The following is a 20,329-nucleotide window of genomic DNA, read 5'->3' as shown; positions in this document are numbered from 1 at the left end:
AACTGATTGTAATCTGTACAGTCACACCTATGTATTGGGAAAAAAAGAAAATATTTATAAATGGTTATCAACTGAAATACGCCCTGCATGTCACTCATTTATTTTACAGGTTTCAGTATTACGATTTTTTATTTTTATTTCTTTTATTTTTCCGCAACACGGCACAACAGTGTGTTGTCAAAGTCAACCCTCTGTACACCACGATGGCAAACTTGAGCACAATGTCGATCATTCATACTTTATCAACAATATCCAACAACTTTTTTTTTTCGTCCACAATATTGTGATGAAAAGTGATTTTCTCACGATAAACCCTAAACGTTTATCATTTCAAATGTTTTTTTGTGATGCACAAAACATCAAAGGTGCACTTTTCTCTTAGACAATCTTTAGTTAAGAGCTATTTGGAGAAACAAATGTAGCATTTATAACACTATAACCGTAATGGTACATTTACTGCGAATGTGCAAAAGGTTTCAATTCTTTTCACAACACTTTATGCTCAACACCTGATTACAATCATAAGAAAAAAAACGTCACCAGGCTTAGCAAAATGTCCTGTTCAGGTGACTTAATTCATGAAAAACCAACTGGATGACACTTTGACATTAATCAGGCATTTAAAGTGTTAAAGGAAAGGAAAAAGCCATCGTTCTTGGAGGTGTAAAAGACACCTGCAACGTGGAGGAGTGCCCCTCTAGTCTTTCTTCTTTTTGTGTGTGAAGAGGTGCACCAACCCAGGCACAAGCACCATGACGATCTGGGGCACAAGGACAAATTTGACAAAGAACAAACCGTAAAAGAGGACTTGTGGTCGGACTGGGAGTGGCAGGCGATTCACGTGATAAAGTCCCATGGATGATATGGCTAGAGACAAGGCTCTTTGAGCCCAAGGCAGGGGCCATCCATTAGGTTTCCAATACTGGGCGAGCCCCAAACCAAACAGGGCCCCGCAGTCTCGAGTCAGAGAGGAGAATGGGACTGTATCCAAACGGATCCACTCTGCATGGCTGCACCATTTCTTTGCCAAAGCAACGGACCTGTAGAAAAAAAAAGCTTGTCTAGGCCAGGTAGCTTTTATCACGTCACAGAAGTTAGTGTGAAAAGCCATACTGTTATAGATTAATGCAAAGACGCTCACCAGGAGAGGTCAATTCCAAGCTGCTGCAATCCAGCATAGAGCATCAGAGGACTGAGAAGCAGGCCGATGCTGATGCTGAAGAAGAACAGTAGGGGGCGACCTTCTGGCACTCTACTGCTCAGAACAATCCCCAGAATGAACCCTAATAAGACATGTCATTTTAAATATAACAAGAAAGTCTGGCTACTTGGAAGCGAAATGCAAAGAAATGACACATCAGAAAATGTGGCAAATCAATCAGCCCGACGTCTTTGGGTTACTTTGGATAGTATGATTTTTGTATCAGTTTTAACAAGTGCTTTTGTGAAGGCTTATTTGTGGACTGACTGATCCAATGATGGTGTATTCTTACCTGTGATGCTGCCAGCAATGACCTGGTGAGGAAAATGAGCAAGGATGAAGATCCTGGAGAGTCCAACTGCAACCAGCATCCCCACATAAAGCAGGTATGGAGTAGCTGATATCATCACGCTGAAAGAAAAAAGCAACAGACTCATCAATAAAAGGGTTTGAGACCCAGCATTTTCTATGCATTATTACAACATACTTTGATATTTTACAAAGGGGCGTACCTGTGGGTACGGGCATACAGAGATGTCCCCAGTGAAGACACTACGACCCACCACACTGCTGCTGTCACCATCGCATGTCCCGACGGACTGCCTGAGAGACAGATGCTAACTTTGGAGCTCTGACTGTATGATCAATAAAGAGTACTGTCTACAACTCATACTTGTTTTAGCTTTCTCTAAGGACTTCTCACCTGGGCCCGTTTCACAGGTGGATGGAAACTGGTGAACTTTGGGTTGTGTGTTGACAAACAGACCAGATTCACCTATCCACCAGAATGGCCTTTCACCAAACAGCATCCTGAGAAAATAATAAAAAATAATAATAATAATAATCATGCACATCAAGTTAGATCGATAAACTGCTGGTGATCATAGATGTACCTGTCACCACGTTAAGTGTGCAACATTATTGTTTAATGTACTGCTTGTCTGGACATTTGTTTGTCCAACAGTAACACTGTAGGATTTTTAAACTACAGTTTCAACTACACTGTCCTTAAATATCTTTTTATATTCTATATCCATCAGCAACGGACAAGCTGCCTCATATCCATATTCTTGTGTTACCAACTTATGAACATTCTGTCTTGTGATTTCTAGAGTTAAGTAGGAAGATGTTTAAAAAAGAATAAAAAAAAACAAAAAAAGATTTTAGCAAAATTAAAAAATTATATTCTAGTTTTATTCCTATTATATCCACCATAAACCAATAGTATCCGCCGTCGCAATGTAGTTGTGTGCCAATACTATTTTACAAATGCTTCTCAAGATCATTAGTTTGTTTACATAAATACCTTTCCTGTTAAAGATTTACACTTTACTCTAGAGTTGCTCTAAACTGTTCCGCTTACGTTTGTTTCAACACGGACAGTACAGAAGGTTGGACTGCATTGCTGTCCCGGATGCTACAACGTCTACAGAATAAAATATGAAATAATTTACCATTGAATCGTTGTGCATAATAACGGACTAAAGAAAAACATAAGAAATATAACTATAAGCAACAGTGTATTTTATTGTTGGCATTTGTAACTTGTTGACATGTTACGTTCAACCGAAACGGTTGTGGTGTAAAAAGTTACCATCAAAAACTCTTACATAACTCTTTGAGCCTTACCATTTAAACACCAGGTTCAACCACTCCGATATAGCTGCGACCCAAAGCACCACTACTCCAGCACGTTTGCTCACGAAATACGTGAAAGGAAAGACGAGCAGAAAGGCTGCTTTAGGATCTCCCAGATGAGTAATGACAAGCCAATATTTTTCCAGATAATTCGTCTGCTGCTGGAGAAGTTCAGCCACCCAAATGCCTTGTGTGTGTACTGCCTCCATTTCTACGCTGTCTCCTGGGTATATAAATTTAAACACAATATTCATGCGATGTCTACCAGGATGTGATGCAGATAAGCCTGCAATGGTGTCATATCCCCAGCAGGTGGAGCCGTTCGGTTTAGAATGATTAAACGAGGGACAAAGCCAAATATTTCTACCACGATGAAAAAATATATGTCTACGATTAATCTGTAATGAAAACACAATGTGCATAATACGGTGATGAGTTTTAAGGTTAAGTGTGTGAAATTGTTCAAATTCATCGCTGGAATAAATTACAATTACACGACGTAAAACGACACGCCCAGATTTCGTCTTCGTACGACATCACGTAGCTTTACGTAAAGCAGGCGCTCCGGTTTCCTGGCGGAGAAGATGGCGGCTCCTGGACCGGGGGAGTATTTCAGCGTCGGGAGCCATGTCTCTTGCCTCACCTGTTTGGGCCAGCATCTGCAAGGAGAAGTGGTCGCCTTCGATTACCAGTCCAAGATGTTAACTTTGAGTATCCTTTGTTTGTTTCGCGCAGCGGACGGCTTGCTGGCCTCTCTGGCTGCAAGGGCCTGTAGGGTAACCGAAAATATGTCAAATAGTGATCCGCGCAGGCGTAATTGGTGGTAGCTGAGTTACACATCTTTGTCCGTTTTAAATTATTTTACGTTGCGAGATCGCTGTCCATCCATTTCTTATTTTTTGAAAGCTTTGTCGGTGTTACGTGAGTATGTATAGGCTTCAAGTTATCTGCTAGGATGTGCATGTGTTTGGAATCCACTCATTGTATTGCCAGCCCTCAACATGGATCACTATCTGGCAACGAATCCTCGTAAGGCATCATGGCTGTGTGCTCTCAACAGGCACAGACCGTTGCTAGTTAGCTGGCTAACTTACACTTGGCACACTTCAATCTGTCGTGTGTCCACCAATATATCTCGCATAGTTTGTGACGCTGTTATCAGTAGGTGCTGACGGTTATTTCTAAAAGTTAGTTCCGTCTTTGTAGCGAGTACTCTTCCACGCTACAGCCAAATTGCTGTTAGCTCGGCTAACATGCTAAGTTTCGGTCAAACCCACACTGCCGCCGCTGCTTGGTATTTCAATTAACGGTTGTAGCATTCTCGAGTTTATCATTTGGGGTTTGTCTTAATCTGGTGGATTATGCCAGAAATGCGTTCAGTTTAATCACGATTAATTTGGGACATCATCGTGAGTTTATTACAATTACCATTGGCTTCCCGGTGAAAATGCCTACACCCATTCATGGGAGCGTTTGCCTCCGTGTGTGGCGAGCTTCATTCATATGATCATCTCGTAACTTCAACAAACCGAAACCTCACGGTTGTCGAAAGTACCACTGGCTGACTATGTGACCAAACTGAGACGCGAGAGGTCAAATTAATTAAATTAGCGTTGTGAGGATGATTGACATTTTCCATGGGAGATGTAACACTAAATTTGATAATGGTTTTCAGCAACCCCGAATGTTAATGTGTCTTGATTTAATCCTGTGGTCGTTTCCGGGCTTTGTGGGTAATTTTTAATAATGGTTACAAAGGTTCGCAAATTTACATACGTGATTTAATAATTTTGTGGGATTTAACATTCTGTAATACTTCAAATATATTTAAAAACTGTGTAGCTATTCGTGCTTTACAGACAATAGCATGAGACTACTGTTTCTGCTATAGCAGCTATCAACATTTGTTAGCCTTTCTGACATCCAAAGGTTACAAGGTCACACTATTTTAGAAAGAGATGTCCAATCTTGTGACTACACCTGAATACTATTGAGTAGCATTTTTGGTAGCATGAATATTTTCTTGTACTTTCCATCATACTATTCTTACTATATGTGCTAAGGCAGTGCAATTTAAATTCCTCACATATTCACAGGATTTGCTGTTAGACCAGCTTCTTAGCTGGATTGCTCATTAAAACAGTCGAGTTAATCTAATCTTGTGTTTTTATATGGACACAAGTTGGATTTTGGTAAGTCAGCTCTCTTATGAGCTATACTCAATGGGAAACTGAAACCTGAAGCTGAAAGTTAACGTGTTATTTTTATCATTTAGGTGTCCTGTTTACATGACCCGTTATTGTTATCGCAGCCGACTTGTCTTTTTATATTCAGCGGGTCACTGTGGCAAAAAGAAAATGTATGCACAGAGCAGATGCCATTGATGTGAAAAGGCCATTGTGCATCAGATCTTACCGACAACCTAACAGGCTATTCCTGTCTTAACTGAAAGTGGAAATGAAATCCCACGTTGAGGCAAATTCTGTTTGTGTTTGAGAAAACCTCTCCGTCTCAGTATTTCCCACATGTTCACGTTTGATTCTAAAATAAAAAATATTCAATGTAAAAACTATAATAAATGGGTTTTTTATCATTTTTGGGTAAGAATTTATTGAGATGGATGCAAATCAGTGATTGTTTTTTTTTTGTCATTGAGGAAGTCATTCACAATCAGAAAGCAACAGTTTCCTTGTGGCCGCACAGGACATTTTAGATTCCATTCATTCATGAATTGTTACTATAGGTGGCAGCACTGCCCTTGGTATTGATGCTGTAACTGGCACTACCTTTCACTGTCATTGTTAGGCTGCCACAGCTCTCTGTTTCATAAGTTTCTCTGTGTGGATGGTGGTCTGAGTTCTTCAGGAGCCTGCTAACAATGGTAATTTTGTTCTTTGAGGCATTGTCATCCAGTTGTCTGCCTTAACTTGCGTGCCATCAAAGAACGTGCTTCCTCCAGTGGTAAGCCAAACCTCAACGACGTCATCCTGATCAACTTAGCCTATGTTTCTGATGTGGAAATAATAAATGACCGCACTGAGACTCCACCTCCACTAGCATCACTGAATGTTAGCAAGGTAAGTTATTCATTTATTATTAGTTTTATTATGTTTGTTTGTACACCAAGTGTGACAGCGATTCGTTTCACTGTCGTATAAACTGAAAGCGTTTAAGTTACGGTGTATCCCTTTCCTCCTTTCTGCATTGGTGAAGGTGAAAACCCCTGCAATGCATTCTGGTACAGTTATGGTGCATTTTAGGAGGTTTGGTTATTTTAATGATGATGGGGAATAGGTTTCTTTATGCCAAAAGGAACATCCAGCATGAACTTGTCCCCTCAGAAAACTTTTAAACATTCTTTTCATTCAGTAAAGTCAACAGAGCATCTCTTCTTGATCTAGCATGCCTCAAAGGATAAAAGTAACGGCACATTCGGGGGTTTCTTGTAAGCATTAAAAGAGCATCTCAGTTTGTACTCAAATAACTAGAAAAGCTCTTTATAAATGCAGCATCATCCGGCAAAATCGCCATTCAAGTAACTTAAAGACGACATCTGTACAGTGAACTGAGCTATGCCTGCATGTACGGTGATCTCCCACGTAGAAAGCTCGACGTATACTTCTATCAAAACTTGATTCCCCTCGCATCCATGTATACTGGGACATGGACAGTGGTCATTATTAAAATAAAATAGCCTTGTCGAGTTGTAACCATGGCTTGCTTATATGCACCATATCTGTGCGACTGAGTGACTGATGGTGAGGACTCAGATACCTGGAAGGCATTTTTGCCATTTGATATTTCCTGACTTCGCAAATGGGCAAGAATTGCCTGAGATCTCTTATACATCATCATTTTTGAGTGTCGAGTGCCGCAGTAAATGTCTCATACGCAGTTAAGCTGTATATTGAAGAAGGTATGTGGTTGGCCTAGTCAGCTGGTGATTACATACTGAGGGTCCAGCACATGAATTAAAGATGGGAAATTTAACTTTAGAAAATGCAGGTGTAAACTGAGTTCTGTGTTCCAACTGGATCTTTTCTAAAGTCATTTTTATGAAGCCAAAATTAAGCAATGGATGTTTGACCAAAAAAAGGTTGATTTGAAATCTATTAAAAAAAAAAAATGAATTCAGTTCCTTGTATAAAACTGTCAAAGAACATATTTGATGAGTTTTCTTTTGCTCGTGTTCTTCCAGCTTGCCAATCGAGCACGGACAGAAAAGGAGGACAAGCTGTCCCAAGCCTATGCAATCAGTGCTGGGGTTTCTGTGGAGGGCCAACAGCTATTCCAGACTATTCACAAAACGTAAGAACTTCGCACTGTCAAACAGTTGATGATCAGGTCAACAGGGTCAATGTTGACCTGATCAGATGAAAAACATTGGCAAATACTGTTTGTGTCAGAAGTCAGTTCTGATTTTAAAGTATTTAATGTTATCTATAATGGCTTTACGTCACGTGGAAAGTTTAAAGGTCACAATCACAAAACGACCTGTTTTTACGTTTGATTCCAACAAAAATTTCAGAACGAAAACTGATCTGAAATGGGCCCGAGTATGACTACAATCAGTCAGAAATGGCTTCTTAATGCTGTGGCCTGATCCAAAATGGGGTTAATCCAGACCCTGGTCGTGTCATTAAACACACAATGATTAGAAATGGTGCCAGCATCCTGTTTCACAGTTCTGTTAAAAACTAAATTTTTACTCCTCTGGTATCCTCCACCAGCAGAGAATAAGAACACATCCACACAGCTAGAAAGTTAAATGTGATGAACCCTTTTTTTATATCTTAATAATCCAGTCCATTTTTGAATGTATAGAGCTGATTCCAGAAGAAAGTAAACCAAGATTTAAAGGCAAGAAACGCATGAGATACGTTGAAACCACATAATATTCATGACTGTCATTTAATTACTGGAAAAGAAATGAATGGCACGTGTGATGAGGAGTACTCTTACTGCTCTCTTTGTTTTTATTAGACTATGTTTTTTTGGTTATCAAAATTGCCTCTAAAACACATGAAAAAAAGACGCTGCTTCCATTTAATCTGAATTGAAGTATATTTGTTCATTGGGAATGTTAAATGTAATAAATGGACTCCTGTTTGTGTGCATGTAAAGTAACGTTTGCCTCTCTTTGCAGCATCAAAGACTGTAAATGGCAGGAGAAGAACATTATTGTGATGGACGATGTCGTAATCTCACCGCCTTACCAGGTTGAGAATTGCAAAGGCAAAGAGGGAAGCGCTTTAAGTCATGTACGCAAAATAGTAAGTATCTTTCATATCTACACAATGTGTTGAAAACAAGCACATTTCAATGTTTGATTTTCTTTTTCTTTGCATCCCCTGATGTTTAGTCTCTGAAATGTCACCTAAAGAGCCTGAAGTGACATCCTCACATAGTATGCAGTCACAGAGCCATTTGGGGAGTCGAGTATCTCCCCACTAGTGTTTTATATCCCTGGCTCTTATGGTGGAAATGCAAGTAGGCAAGGAGTAGATCCCTCCAAAACTGCCTAGTCCCTGAGGAAAGCCCTAGTATTCAAAATGCAGATTAGTAGCCTCCAATAAACCAAACAAACGGTTGTTGTTGACTGTCCTCACACCTGAAATCCTCCTGTAACAGCCAATATATGAAGCATGGCAAGCTTGAAGCCTGGTCAAATGGATTTTCCCATGAATCCACCTGCCTCAAAGGTAAAGAATGAGCACTATTGCATTGTGCAACCTTAGAAAACCACTGGGTGTCACCATAAGGCAGCAGATGCTTCCCGCTAAACAAACTAAACCAGAATTCGAAATTCAACCTAATTTTAAGCTCATAAGATCTGCAGGAATCAGATCGTGCTCCTGTGTGATGGCTGGAGTATTTTTAACCGAGGAATGCATGTAATTCTGTGGAGCAAAAGCTAGAATTTGCTTGTGCTTGGTGGTTTTTGCACATTCCTGTAGGCAAACAGACTAATTCTACCAATCGCATCATCTCTTTGATGGGGGCTGATTATCAGAATTTCCCATTTGAGAAGCTAGAATCATGTTTTGTTTGACACCTTTCATCTTTTCGGTTTCAAACCTCTGCGATGGCGTAACTCAGATTTCCACCGATTAACGCGGATTTTCAGTATTGTGTGCCGGGAATCTTCTGGATCTCATTTTTATACGTTTGTGACTGCCATGACTCTAATTCTGGCTTGTGAGTTTGTGCAGTAAAGAGGGTAGAAAAAAAAAAACCCACCACATGTGCAATGAAAAGATTAAAGTTAATCTCAGCATCTGCTGCGGCCGTTTGGTTATTAGCTGGCTATATCCAATCTGCACTTCATTTCACCAGATTTCCTTGTCCTAGTCATTGTGGCTAAATTACTACAGAGACTCTGGCGTTATGTTATTCCCAGTAAGGCCAACCTGAGCTGTGAGGTCTAATCAGCAACGGTAAGGGAAAACAACTCGGAACAGAACAGAATTGGACCCCTCCGTGGAGCCATTTTGTTTTTTAGTGGCAGAAATAATCTTCCCAAGTAGAAAGAACCCAGAGGCATGAAGCATCGTTGAAATATGAATTGGAAAGGAAATAAAGTTGGAAACAGAGCCTGTCCAAATATTTTTAAGAGGAGCATTATTTAGATTATTTATTATAGATGTAGTTATAATTGTAAACCATCTAAAGTGTTTGGAACCATGTGGCTGATGTCAACATTTGTCCTCATGGTCCATAAATGCTCTACTCTCTTTCCTCCTGCAGGTTGAGAAACATTTTAGAGACGTGGAAAGTCAGAAGTCCATGCAACGTTCACAAGCACAGCAAACACAGAAGGACTCCACTTTATCTTCTTGAGTTGGCAGTGTGGGTCAGCCAGGGAAGGCGACGCAGGTGGTTTTGTTCCCACTGCCAGACAAAGTCGGCATTCCTTGTCTTCGGTCTGAGACCACAAGGAGGAGCGCTGAGGGCCCTGGATCCTGAAGATCAAAATACCATTAAATGAAAAAGACAAAAAAGAAAGAGGAAAGATTAAATCTTAAATTAGACTTTATAAAGAATAATTTAAACATGAACCATAAAGCAACCATAGTTTCCTTAACTAACTTGTCTCATTCTGCCCCCCCCTCACTCCTCCCCTCCTGTCCCTGAAGCCTTTTCTTTTTCCGCCCTCCTTCCTTTGCCTTCAGTTCCATTTCAAAAAGAGAAAACTAGAGCAGTCAGAAAGGCTTGTTAGCTTTATTTTCTGTCATTGTTTCCTTTTTTGCTGTATCCATGTTCTACTGTCTGTTTTCTGTATTTTAAACAAAATGTGACTTGAAACGCCACACTTTAAAGGACATTTTCTAAAATAAAAGTAACAAAAATTCTGACTGTAATACTGTAATTTTCAACAACTTTTTGATAAGTTCGTAAACATGGATCTAATGGACTGTGCTGTCACTATCTTGTTTTGAGCCTGTGTTCACGTCAAATCGCTTAAAATAATGTATTTGTCCACATACCGAGGGTGAAATACTGGGTTTGGGCTGGAGGCAAACGTCTGGTTTGTTTGCTTGTAATTAAGCGTGACCACTGCTGTACATCCTGCCCTCACACAGGCAGATAAGACTTTTATCCACGTTTTCATCAGACCAGGCTTTTGGTCAGTGCTCAGGGTTTTTTTTTTTTTTTTTTTTGTGCTGTTTGACCACCTTGTAATATGTATAATTTCAGAGAAATGCTGCCATGACCCTTGAAAATGAGCTACATTTTGTTTAAATTTAAATTTTCTGGTTTCTTCAGTGCTGCTTAATTACATGTGTTCAGGTCCTCTGGTAAACAAAGAGGACTCAACAGTAAATCAACTGTTTGATCTTTAAAATGAATGCTTTGCTGAGAGCTAATACAGCTGAAGAAAAGAGAAGAGCGGTGGTTACATTTTTTTTTATTATTCTTTTGGGGGAAACCATAACTAGATGGTCTGGAATCTTGGTTTGCAGTAAACTTGTTTACGCTACAGGTTCTTGATCAGATAATCTCAATTCAATCCTATTAAGGGTCAAGTTGACTTAAGCCTTTGGTAATTAGGATTACATCAAAATAGTAATTACTTTTACTCTGAAAGGAGCCAGTGTATTTAAGTTTGTGCAGAATTGGCAAAATATATGCAGATTTAAATTCCATCAGCTAAAATGGATGTATGGCAAAAATCTATACAGTATCATGGGATGCAGAAACAACAGGATAAGGTGACTGCCATCATGAAAACCTGTTCAGTGTGTTGATATACTGAACCACGTGTGAATTCTTATTTTAGGAAAGAGTCCAAAACGGACCAGGTTTGTTCCCCAGATATGCTTATGCAATCATCAGTTTAAACCCATAATCCCTCTTTAATCGGGAATATTCGGTGTGTACTTGCAGAGAGTTTTCATGCAGCTGCTTTCATATTATGCTGTGAGGAAGCTCGGCAGGGTTAACCATGCCTCTCAGCAGGAGCGAGCGCGCTCTGACCCGAGAAACATGTCTGCCAGGATCCGCATGATGCTCCGTTTGATGCTCCTGCTGCTGCTGATGCTGAACACCGAGTCGGGCTTCATGCTCTGCCCCGACCCCTGTCTCTGCTACGAATCCTCCGAGTTGGTGGACTGCAGGTCTCGTGGGCTGGGTCAGGTCCCTCTTGGTGTCCCCCGTGGCACCTGGCTGCTGGACCTGAGTGGGAACAAGGTGAAGGAGCTGCGCAGCAAATCATTCATGGGACTGTGGTCACTCAAGATCCTCTTAATGTCAAACAACAGCATTCATGCTCTGCATCCACAGGTATGGAAAAAAAAAACAGGTGTTTATGGTCTTAATTCTACATTTGAGACTTTGTTCTAGACTTCTGGTAGGAAGAAAAAGTATCCAGGTACTTTATAGGTAGTATAATACCAAAGGGAAATAGTTTAGAATAAGAAGTACTGTGAAATGAATGTTATAAGCGCAAAGATAAAGTCTATTTGGGAGTCAGAAATCCCTGTTCTCTGTTGAGATGAACGTTTTGCTCTTTCAACATACCAAAACCACTCACTATTGAACATTTTGAGCTACTAGGTGGTGAAAATACTTAAATGAGCAGACACTGAAATGTTAGAATGAGCATTTCAAGAGCAACTGGCATTTTTCCCGACCAAAAAAAAAAAAGACTTTTATTGTTTCATTCTCCGTTTCAGTTGGCAAATGAGTTTATTGTTTAATCTCTGTTGTGCTATAAATCAGATCAAGTAAAAACTACACTATCCCTGTGGAATCTAGTGTCCCCAAAGGACTCTAAAACATAATTATCAGGGAAATGTTTTAATCAAATCACCTGCTCGGAGTGGCGGTTAATCTTTAATCTGTATGCGCATTTCAGTCTCTGTCGTCCCTGCAGTTTTTGGAGAGGCTGGAGCTGAGTTTCAACCGGCTGCGCTGGCTCCCTCATGACTTCACTCAGAGCCTCTCCTCCCTCCTGGAGCTCCGGCTGGATCACAACTTGCTCCAGCACCTGGACTCTGCCTCACTGGCAGACGCTGATAATCTGAGGAAACTGGATCTCAGCTACAACCGCATCCAAACGATGGACGCCAGAGCTTTCCTCGGCCTGTCTGGACTGCGCCACCTCAGCCTGCGGGGAAACAGGCTGAATGCGCTCCGGGACGGCCTGCTGAGCAGACAGCAGGGCCTGGAGGTGCTGCTGCTCAGCAACAACAACATCTCGGTGATCGAGGCCGACGCGCTGGCTCCCCTGCGCGGTTTAACGCTGCTGGATCTAAAAGGGAACCAGCTGGTGCGCGTCAAGTTCAAGACCTTCCTGAAACTCCGGACCACCAGCACCCACCTTCAAATGTCACTCAACCCTTGGACCTGCGATTGCGAGCTGCAGCGCGTCTTTAGCAAAATCCAGTACGTCCGATATCTGCACGTGGAGGACTACAAGGACATCATCTGCCACGCGCCGCCTCAGCAAACCGGAGCGTCTCTGGCCTCGATGGACAGCCGGCTGTGCGTGGCTGAGACGGCCTCGGTGCTCGTCATCACCATCACTGTGATGCTGGCCGTGATGGGAGCCCTGGTCAAAGCGGAGCGCAACCGGAAGAGCAAACAAGCTGCGAGCGATGCAAAGTCAGAAGAAAAATGATTTGCGGTCTGGTGTTGGGCTGTTGCCTAACAGTCTTAATAAAGAACATCGTGCTCTCTCATCGACATTTAGGTGTCAAATGAAGCTTTACAGCAGTGCAGCAAACAGATGGCAAAGAAAAGTAAGTGCAGAACTGAAAAAAACAAAACAGGAGAAATGTATCATCAAAGTTTGTAAAAATAATCCAATTTTTAGTTAGAATATACCAATATTCATACCGATTCATTATCCTCTGTAGAAAGGCTTCAACTACACCTAAGCATGAATGACTCTGACTTCTTTTTACTATGATATCTTAAAAATATAAGACACTGATTTCTAAGAATGTGGCATAAACCCATCACCATACCTCTGACATGTTTTTCAAATTCTCAAGCTGGCAGACCTGTAAAAGTCTCTTCCGGTATTGCTGTAGACATCAACATGTCTGCCTCCTTCAGCTCTGTCCTTTGGCTTTGGGGAAGGATTTAAAAGAAAATAGCTAGAATTCATAAAGACAGTCACTAAAGGAAACGTTTTTAGAGTAATACAACCATTTCTACTTGAATAAGTTGTTTCTTTACAACAGTAACAACACTAAAACATTAGGACAGTGGTTATTTCAACATGAATTGAATATTATTTCCTTGCATGTAGCACCAGCCCAAACCTTTTAGATTCTGGAGAGTGAGGTAGTATATTTTAATCTTGATGTAATGAGCCAAGATTAGAAAGTTCATCCGAGTATTTTGTGATGGAATTTTGGAAGGTTTTGCTCAGATACATATTTGTGCATACAGTCATCATTCTGGTGTGTTTAAGCCTACACTTCCTGTAGTGTAAAAACACAGTTGCTATGCTCATTTCAGCATGTTAACATTTATGCACAGACCCTGTAAAAAAAGCCTATTTACCACAGAATCTCTATAGCATTTAGCCTTATTAGGGAAACAAGGGTTAAATGTACTTAGGACAGTATTTATACTGCATTTTATAGTCTTATTAAGCAATCAGAGTGTGTTTGTTCAGCACTTTTTATTCTATACACAGTATACTTTTTTTTCTCCTCATACATTTACATATTAGTGATAGAAAAGGGGCAATTGTGGGAGTCCAGTATCCTGCCCAAAGCTTTACTGGTTAGCGAACAACCCGCCGTGACTTTGATCACGAACTGGACAGATGAGTCTCAGACATTCACAGTAATTCTGAAAATCCTGGAAAGGCTTCATGAATATCATTCCGGCATTTTACTTACTAAACACACAGCGGTCACAGACACGAGGCATCAGCTTGTTAACTCGGTGTTCCATCGTATTCAGCTCCGTTCACTTAATGCAGATATGATTTATGGGGTCATTCAGCAAATAGAAGCAACTCAACATTATTTTATAAAACGAGAGAATTGTTTATACAGACGATACAAAAGCTGAAAACCTACAGTCAAACCAACAGTATGCACAGGTTAAAAGCAACTTATCAAAACCGTTTACTATCAAATGGCCATAAGCACAGCTCTCCCATGTTATAAGCAATACAGCAGAAATGTCCCTTTATTTGTAGAAAATTTTAAACGTACTGTATAAAGTGAGAAAAACTCTTTAAGACTTTTTCTGGGATAAAAGTTCCTCATATCATTACAGTACCAATTTGCAATGTATTGTTTCTGAGCATAAGAAATGTAAACTTGAATCCAAATAAATAACAAAAATGGCAAAGATTGTGTTTTTCTTTTTCTTGCGAAAGCGACATCACCGGCAAAGACAACCGATGTAGCTCATCTCCAACCGTTTTAGCCCGGAGTGTTTGGATCCTGAGAAGTCGCTGAGCGACAGCAGCTTTGAGCACAAGTTCAGGTTGTGACCAAAAAAAAAAAAAAAAAGGCCACAACAATCTCATCCTATACAGACACTTCGCTCTCTGTCATCCGTGAGAACCGGACGGTTCAACCGTCAGTAGCCAGGATTAACACAGCGCCAAAGATGCCAACATTGTGGCCTATCATCTTCATCTGGTTCCAGAACTCCACCTTGCGAGTGTGATGCCAATAGCCGACGTTGCCGTCGATGAACAAGATCACCAAAGGAAGGACCGTAGCAAGGATCTGAGCTGCCAGGCGGATGTAGCAGCCGGAGAGGAACGCCAGAGCCAGAACACCAAAGAGCACCTCCAGCAGCATCACTGTGATCTCCCCCCCAACAATGTGGTTCAGATAGGCCTGCCTGTCCTCTTTGCTGTGCTGCAGGGAGTATACCTGGTGGACAGAGTGTGGTAGTGCAGTGTTTAAAACAACACCAAAAGCAGGCTTGTCAAACTCAGTCAGCAGTATCTAACCAAAAGTGTTAATATATCATGAAAAAGTGAAGTCTCTGATGATTTCTTTTCACAGTCTTTATGATACGTTCCATATGAGTCGGATAAAGGTTATCAAACTGTCACAAGTCTTACCACGCAGATGAGATAGACTCCAAGAAAAACCTGTCCAGTAGACTGCATGGATCTGCTGCGTGCTTTCTGCCTGTATATCTCCCCTGCCCCGCTGGCTAGAACCAGAAAGCCTCCAATGATGGCCAGCGCCCTGGAGTACATCCGTACCTGCAGGGCAACAAGGTTCAAGCTGTGACAATCTGGGGCAAGTTCCTATCACAGTGGCTCACATTTAATAAAAGAAATACTGTCAGTGGTGACCCAGATCCAATTTTCACCTTCATGCATGACACAGATCTGCTTTTGATTACTATTTCAACACAGATCAAGGCCATTTTTATATCCGTTTCTGATTTTGTAACAGTTTAACCTCTTTCTGAACCAAGAAAGAGAAGGTCATGTCATGTGAAGCAATGCAAATTACATTAAAATATAAGGTTAAGCTCCAACAGAGGCAGCTGGATCACATGTCCATTTAACACTATAAAGATCGCACAAATGAAAAAGGGGATCATATATAAAACACGGAAAAGGTCAATTCCCAAAGACGCAGCAGATACATTTGTACAAATTATTATGAAGAGAGTGAAAACATAAACAGTTACATCTTTGTCTTTTGTTTAGTCATGTTTTAGAAAGGAATAATCGTATAAAGTATCAGGGTGCATGTTTAAAACATACCAGCTGTGTTTATACTGATAATAATAATAAAAATAAATAAATCTTTAAAAGTGAGTGTCACTCACTTTAAGCCAGTCCCCATAATACACCTGTTCTCCAACATAGGATGCATAGGTGCTGATGGCCAGCTGTATGGCGGCACCCATTGCAAACCACCTTCTCTTCACCCCGAATGACATGAAGCTAGCACAGAGGACGGCCACTCCCATGTCCACATACAGGTACGGTATGTGGATATCTGGCTTTCTGGAGACAACAATGGATCAAAAGACAGTAGAATCAGACATTCCAGAGTGATTTAGTTATCAATAATTTAATTCAAGCTGTTATTTTTCCCATGCTTGTTATATATTGCTCGTCCCAGACTTTCAGTCTATGTGATTAAGTGTAATTGTGCATAGATGGTTGGCAGAATACAAGTTGAACCCAAAATCTCTGCCTTGTGTCAGTTTTTCACACCAATTTATCTATTGGCCGTCAATTACGCTTACAAATGCATTCACAATAAAATAGCTCGACACAAATATGTGATACTGCGTACAGTATCCTAAATTATTATCATACATTTAAATATAAAAATACTTTTTTATGAGAACAAAAAACTGTTAGTCCTGATCAGAAAAGTCTGCATTTCATAAACAATTTATAAACACTCAACAAAAAAAAACAGTTACTTTAATCAAGAATCATTCACTAAAACTACATCAAATAAGCTTATTGTAAATTCAGCACAGAACCAAAATTAATACTCTTGTTTCTCAGGCCGAAATAAGCCAAGGATGACGAACCACCAGGTATCTATCTGCACATTTTCCATGGAGCTGCTATAATTACAGGACAAGTCTGATGGGTGTGGACGTTTAAGTTGGACCAGCCCACCGCAGACTGAGTAAACACACACCCAGTGCACAGTAGAGTGATAAAAAGAATCAATTTTGTTAAAAATACTAACAAACAAACAAACAAACAAATAACAGCCTTAGTTCTGTCAGATTCAACATTACATACAAGGCAAAATACAGCTTACCATATTAAATTAAACAACTCAAAATGGAAAGAGACACGCTGACTCAGATCTAATCTTGCAGTACTGAAATACATCCCACTTTGCTAACAGCTGGTTTTCACATTCAACGGGAAAGCCTTGATTACAGTCGTCTACATGTTGACTTTAAGCCAAATATATACAATATGAAAATTGATATTTCTATACACCTGACCGCAAGTTAACTGAAAGTGCTGTTAGCTTGGAAGCTAACGTTAGCGAGTTGCTTGTTGCGCTGCTCACCCTTTTTACCTTTTTATGTCGGCTCTTTCAGCAAACAGCATTAGCATACTGAAGCAGTTCCAAAATCCAAACCGGGTCAGAATAAACGCCCCTAACTGGGACAGAAACCTCAGCATCTGCTTCCTACTGGGACCTGCCATAGTTGCTACTCATCTATCCGCCAACGAGTCTGGACGTTCTGACTTCCGGTAAAAAAAATTCCGTCACTCGTCGAAGTAAAAGCGTATGTGTTTCCATGTGCTGTGGAGAACGGATACTTAATTCAAACTGTTAGAATGAAGCTCTTATTTTGAAGGAAATATTCCGTCCTAAGGTAGAGACGGCTTCTTATTGGTTTAGATGGACAACGGTCTGAATAGGCTGAAAAAGGCCCAACTGCGCCATCTAGAGAACAAAAAAAAGATAACGACAGGAGTTGGTATTAATTGGTCAGAAGAAAATGTACATGTGGCTGGTAGCAGACAGATTGATTGATTCAATCAATCTATCTATCTATCTATCTATCTATCTATCTATCTATCTATCTATCTATCTATCTATCTATCTATCTATCTATCTATCTATCTATCAACTAGTCCTAAACTATGCTAGTTTCAAAATGAAAGTGAAAAGTGGGCTGAGTAACACTCAAGGCCTTCATAATGATGAGCATTTCCGTTCAGCTGTTAATCCACAGTGACGTGTCTGAGGTTAATCTTGAGTACTAACCTAGATCCTGAAAATGGCTTAGTGTGAGTCCTGCTGAAGGTTGAGTTAAGGATCAGTATCTTGCCATGTCTCAAATCAAATGTCAGGTGGAGGTGAAGGGGAGAAGTATTGCAAGCACGTTGCTAGAACAATATTTTAGATGAAGATGTGCTTCTGTTTAAAAGACCCAAACTACAACATTATAATCTTTTAAAGAAATTATGGCATTTCAGTTGATATTAAACTAACTTTTTTTACTTTTTGTTTTTATGTAAATTGTACAAAAAAAAATAGCATCATGGTTGAAGTGCTTAAAGGACATAAATAAATAAAACAAAACGATGCAGTTAAGATTTTTTAGCTAAATCATGGTTATAAAAAGGATATAATCATTTCTTCAAAATGCAACCAAACCAAACCTAAATCTAATCAATTTATCCTTGAAAAAGTCTTAATGCAAGGCCTGACTATTAATGTCTGTTTCACATTTTGTACTACAAGCTGTTCACCGACATTGGGAGGCCTGATTAGATAAACAGTAGAATAGAAATAAACAGTGACATTGCTTTCTTGCTGGCTTGTACTGACCACGTTTGAGCACACCATAAAACCAACTCTCACTATGAACAGCATGCACATCTTTACATCTTTTTCATGTAGAAATAATATTGCCACCTTAAATGTTTCAACAATCTACTGCTGCAACCAGTTAGGCAATGCACACATAAAACTGATCCCACAATCCTGCATGTTTGCGAGTTCAGCAGCTGTCGATGACAGATTACATGATGCTCACAAATCCATCATTTCTGATTTATTTGTCTGACGTTCTGTGTGTAGATTGTATGAATCTCCGTCCTTCCTGTTCAGCTGTTAAGGCCCCTGATTGTTTAATCTCATCAAGAGGGATTGGTGACATCAGGTCCAATCCTGTGGCGACCTCGCCCAAAAGCTAGCTGTAGGGATGAGCTGGGATGAGGAGCAGTGGGACAGTACAATTTCAGTCAGTGTGGAGAAGCAACCGGACCAGAGGAAGGCATACAGTTGATGAGCTCTTAGGAGCCGAAACATTTCTCTGATTGTTGGGGATCCCGCCATTCAACAGGTAAAAACTGATGACTTGAGACATGTTTCTTTGCTGGATTTATTTAGTTATTCTTTGCCTTAAAGCTGAGGATTTGAAGAGAACTGTGAATATTGCAATGAGTCAAAAAAAAACAACGCATTATCTCCCTTTGACTAGAAAATGACAGGTTTTTCAGGCATTTGTTATGATATTTAACACTTTTTGAAACAACAATCTTGATCTCTTCTTGCAGCCAGGATGGCTCGGGATATGTCAGATAAGGACATCTTGAAAATGGAGCTTGACCAGTTGAAGAAGGAAGTTAGTACACCGAGGACAGCAGTGAGTATAATCTCTTCTCTTTCAACAGAACTGGCTTTCCATTTATCTTCCAAAGCCTTTTGCATTTAATCACAATGGAACAAATAAGAGCAGACAGATGTTTTTTGCACTGCAGATTTTGTGGCTGTCTTTACATATTTGGTTTAATCTTTCCTCTAAACAGGTGAGTGCAAACTGTGCAGACACAATTGCATTCGTTGAAGGACTGATGCCAAATGATCCACTGATTAAAGGTGTTCCAGATGACAAGAACCCCTACAAGGGAGACAAAGGAGGCTGCATAGTAACATAGCACATGGGCATTCAAGGAAAGGTCACACTGTTTTTTATCAGAGATGGTTACGTTGCTGTGATATTCCTGTAGAATGCTTGTGCAAAAAATGTACAGTAGGAAAAAAAAAGTTGTGTAATAGAGTTGCTACCAGAAGAGGGACCCTTCCCATCATGGGATTACTGTATGTACCTGTTGATATGAAAACGTGTCAATTTGTAATTAAATGCAAATAGCTGTACAAATCTTCAATCTGACCTGGATGCTCTGATTATTTTCTATATACATAAGTGCATGTCAGTCATTTCTTATTACTGGGGTAATTAGTATTAGGATGTCACCTAATTTTATCAAGTCGACACATCACTCATTTGTTTTCGTGTGCAGAGCAGGGGAAAGTCACAGGAGCTGTGCACCTCCTGCTTAGTCCAGTTTGTAATAGGATTTGCTGTAGCACAGTTGGTCACTCTGGCCTGTTGACACAGAGCTAGTTCCTGTGTCAAAGTCTTTAAGCTCATTCCATTCTTCATCTTGGCTTCCATTTTGAGCTCTCCATCCAATTAGTGTCATTCTGAATCCAATAAATATAATTTCTTCAGCTTTGGCAACGCAACCATTGGAATGAA

General features: G+C 40.3%; 4 protein-coding genes across 4 annotated transcripts; 2 read left to right on the top strand and 2 right to left on the bottom strand.

Annotated features, from left to right (window-relative positions):
* Positions 1-84: 84 nt before the first annotated feature.
* Positions 85-3,140, bottom strand: g6pc3 (glucose-6-phosphatase catalytic subunit 3). The gene is made up of 6 exons (XM_075457343.1): positions 2,831-3,140; positions 1,905-2,011; positions 1,714-1,804; positions 1,494-1,612; positions 1,142-1,283; positions 85-1,040 (listed from the first exon to the last, which is right to left on the bottom strand). The coding sequence occupies exons 1-6, from the start codon at positions 3,091-3,093 to the stop codon at positions 698-700; spliced, it is 1,065 nt and encodes a 354-aa protein (XP_075313458.1). The 5' UTR covers positions 3,094-3,140; the 3' UTR covers positions 85-697.
* Positions 3,141-3,383: 243 nt separating this feature from the next.
* On the top strand, positions 3,384-10,191 carry lsm12b (LSM12 homolog b). The gene is made up of 5 exons (XM_075457007.1): positions 3,384-3,550; positions 5,783-5,916; positions 7,038-7,147; positions 7,986-8,112; positions 9,587-10,191. The coding sequence occupies exons 1-5, from the start codon at positions 3,424-3,426 to the stop codon at positions 9,677-9,679; spliced, it is 591 nt and encodes a 196-aa protein (XP_075313122.1). The 5' UTR covers positions 3,384-3,423; the 3' UTR covers positions 9,680-10,191.
* Positions 10,192-13,959: 3,768 nt separating this feature from the next.
* tmem101 (transmembrane protein 101) lies at positions 13,960-17,511 on the bottom strand. The gene is made up of 4 exons (XM_075457006.1): positions 17,347-17,511; positions 16,115-16,295; positions 15,390-15,536; positions 13,960-15,195 (listed from the first exon to the last, which is right to left on the bottom strand). The coding sequence occupies exons 1-4, from the start codon at positions 17,475-17,477 to the stop codon at positions 14,887-14,889; spliced, it is 768 nt and encodes a 255-aa protein (XP_075313121.1). The 5' UTR covers positions 17,478-17,511; the 3' UTR covers positions 13,960-14,886.
* A 1,837-nt stretch (positions 17,512-19,348) lies between these two features.
* On the top strand, positions 19,349-19,724 carry gngt2b (guanine nucleotide binding protein (G protein), gamma transducing activity polypeptide 2b). The gene is made up of 2 exons (XM_075458016.1): positions 19,349-19,432; positions 19,596-19,724. Exons 1-2 carry the CDS (start codon positions 19,349-19,351, stop codon positions 19,722-19,724), a joined length of 213 nt encoding a protein of 70 aa, XP_075314131.1.
* Positions 19,725-20,329: the final 605 nt, after the last annotated feature.

This window comes from Odontesthes bonariensis, chromosome 23 (genome assembly GCF_027942865.1).
Source record: "Odontesthes bonariensis isolate fOdoBon6 chromosome 23, fOdoBon6.hap1, whole genome shotgun sequence".
NCBI classification, from domain to species: Eukaryota; Metazoa; Chordata; class Actinopteri; order Atheriniformes; family Atherinopsidae; genus Odontesthes; species Odontesthes bonariensis.
The sequence above is the reverse complement of the archived record's forward strand: the minus strand, read 5'-3'. Positions and strand labels throughout refer to the sequence as shown.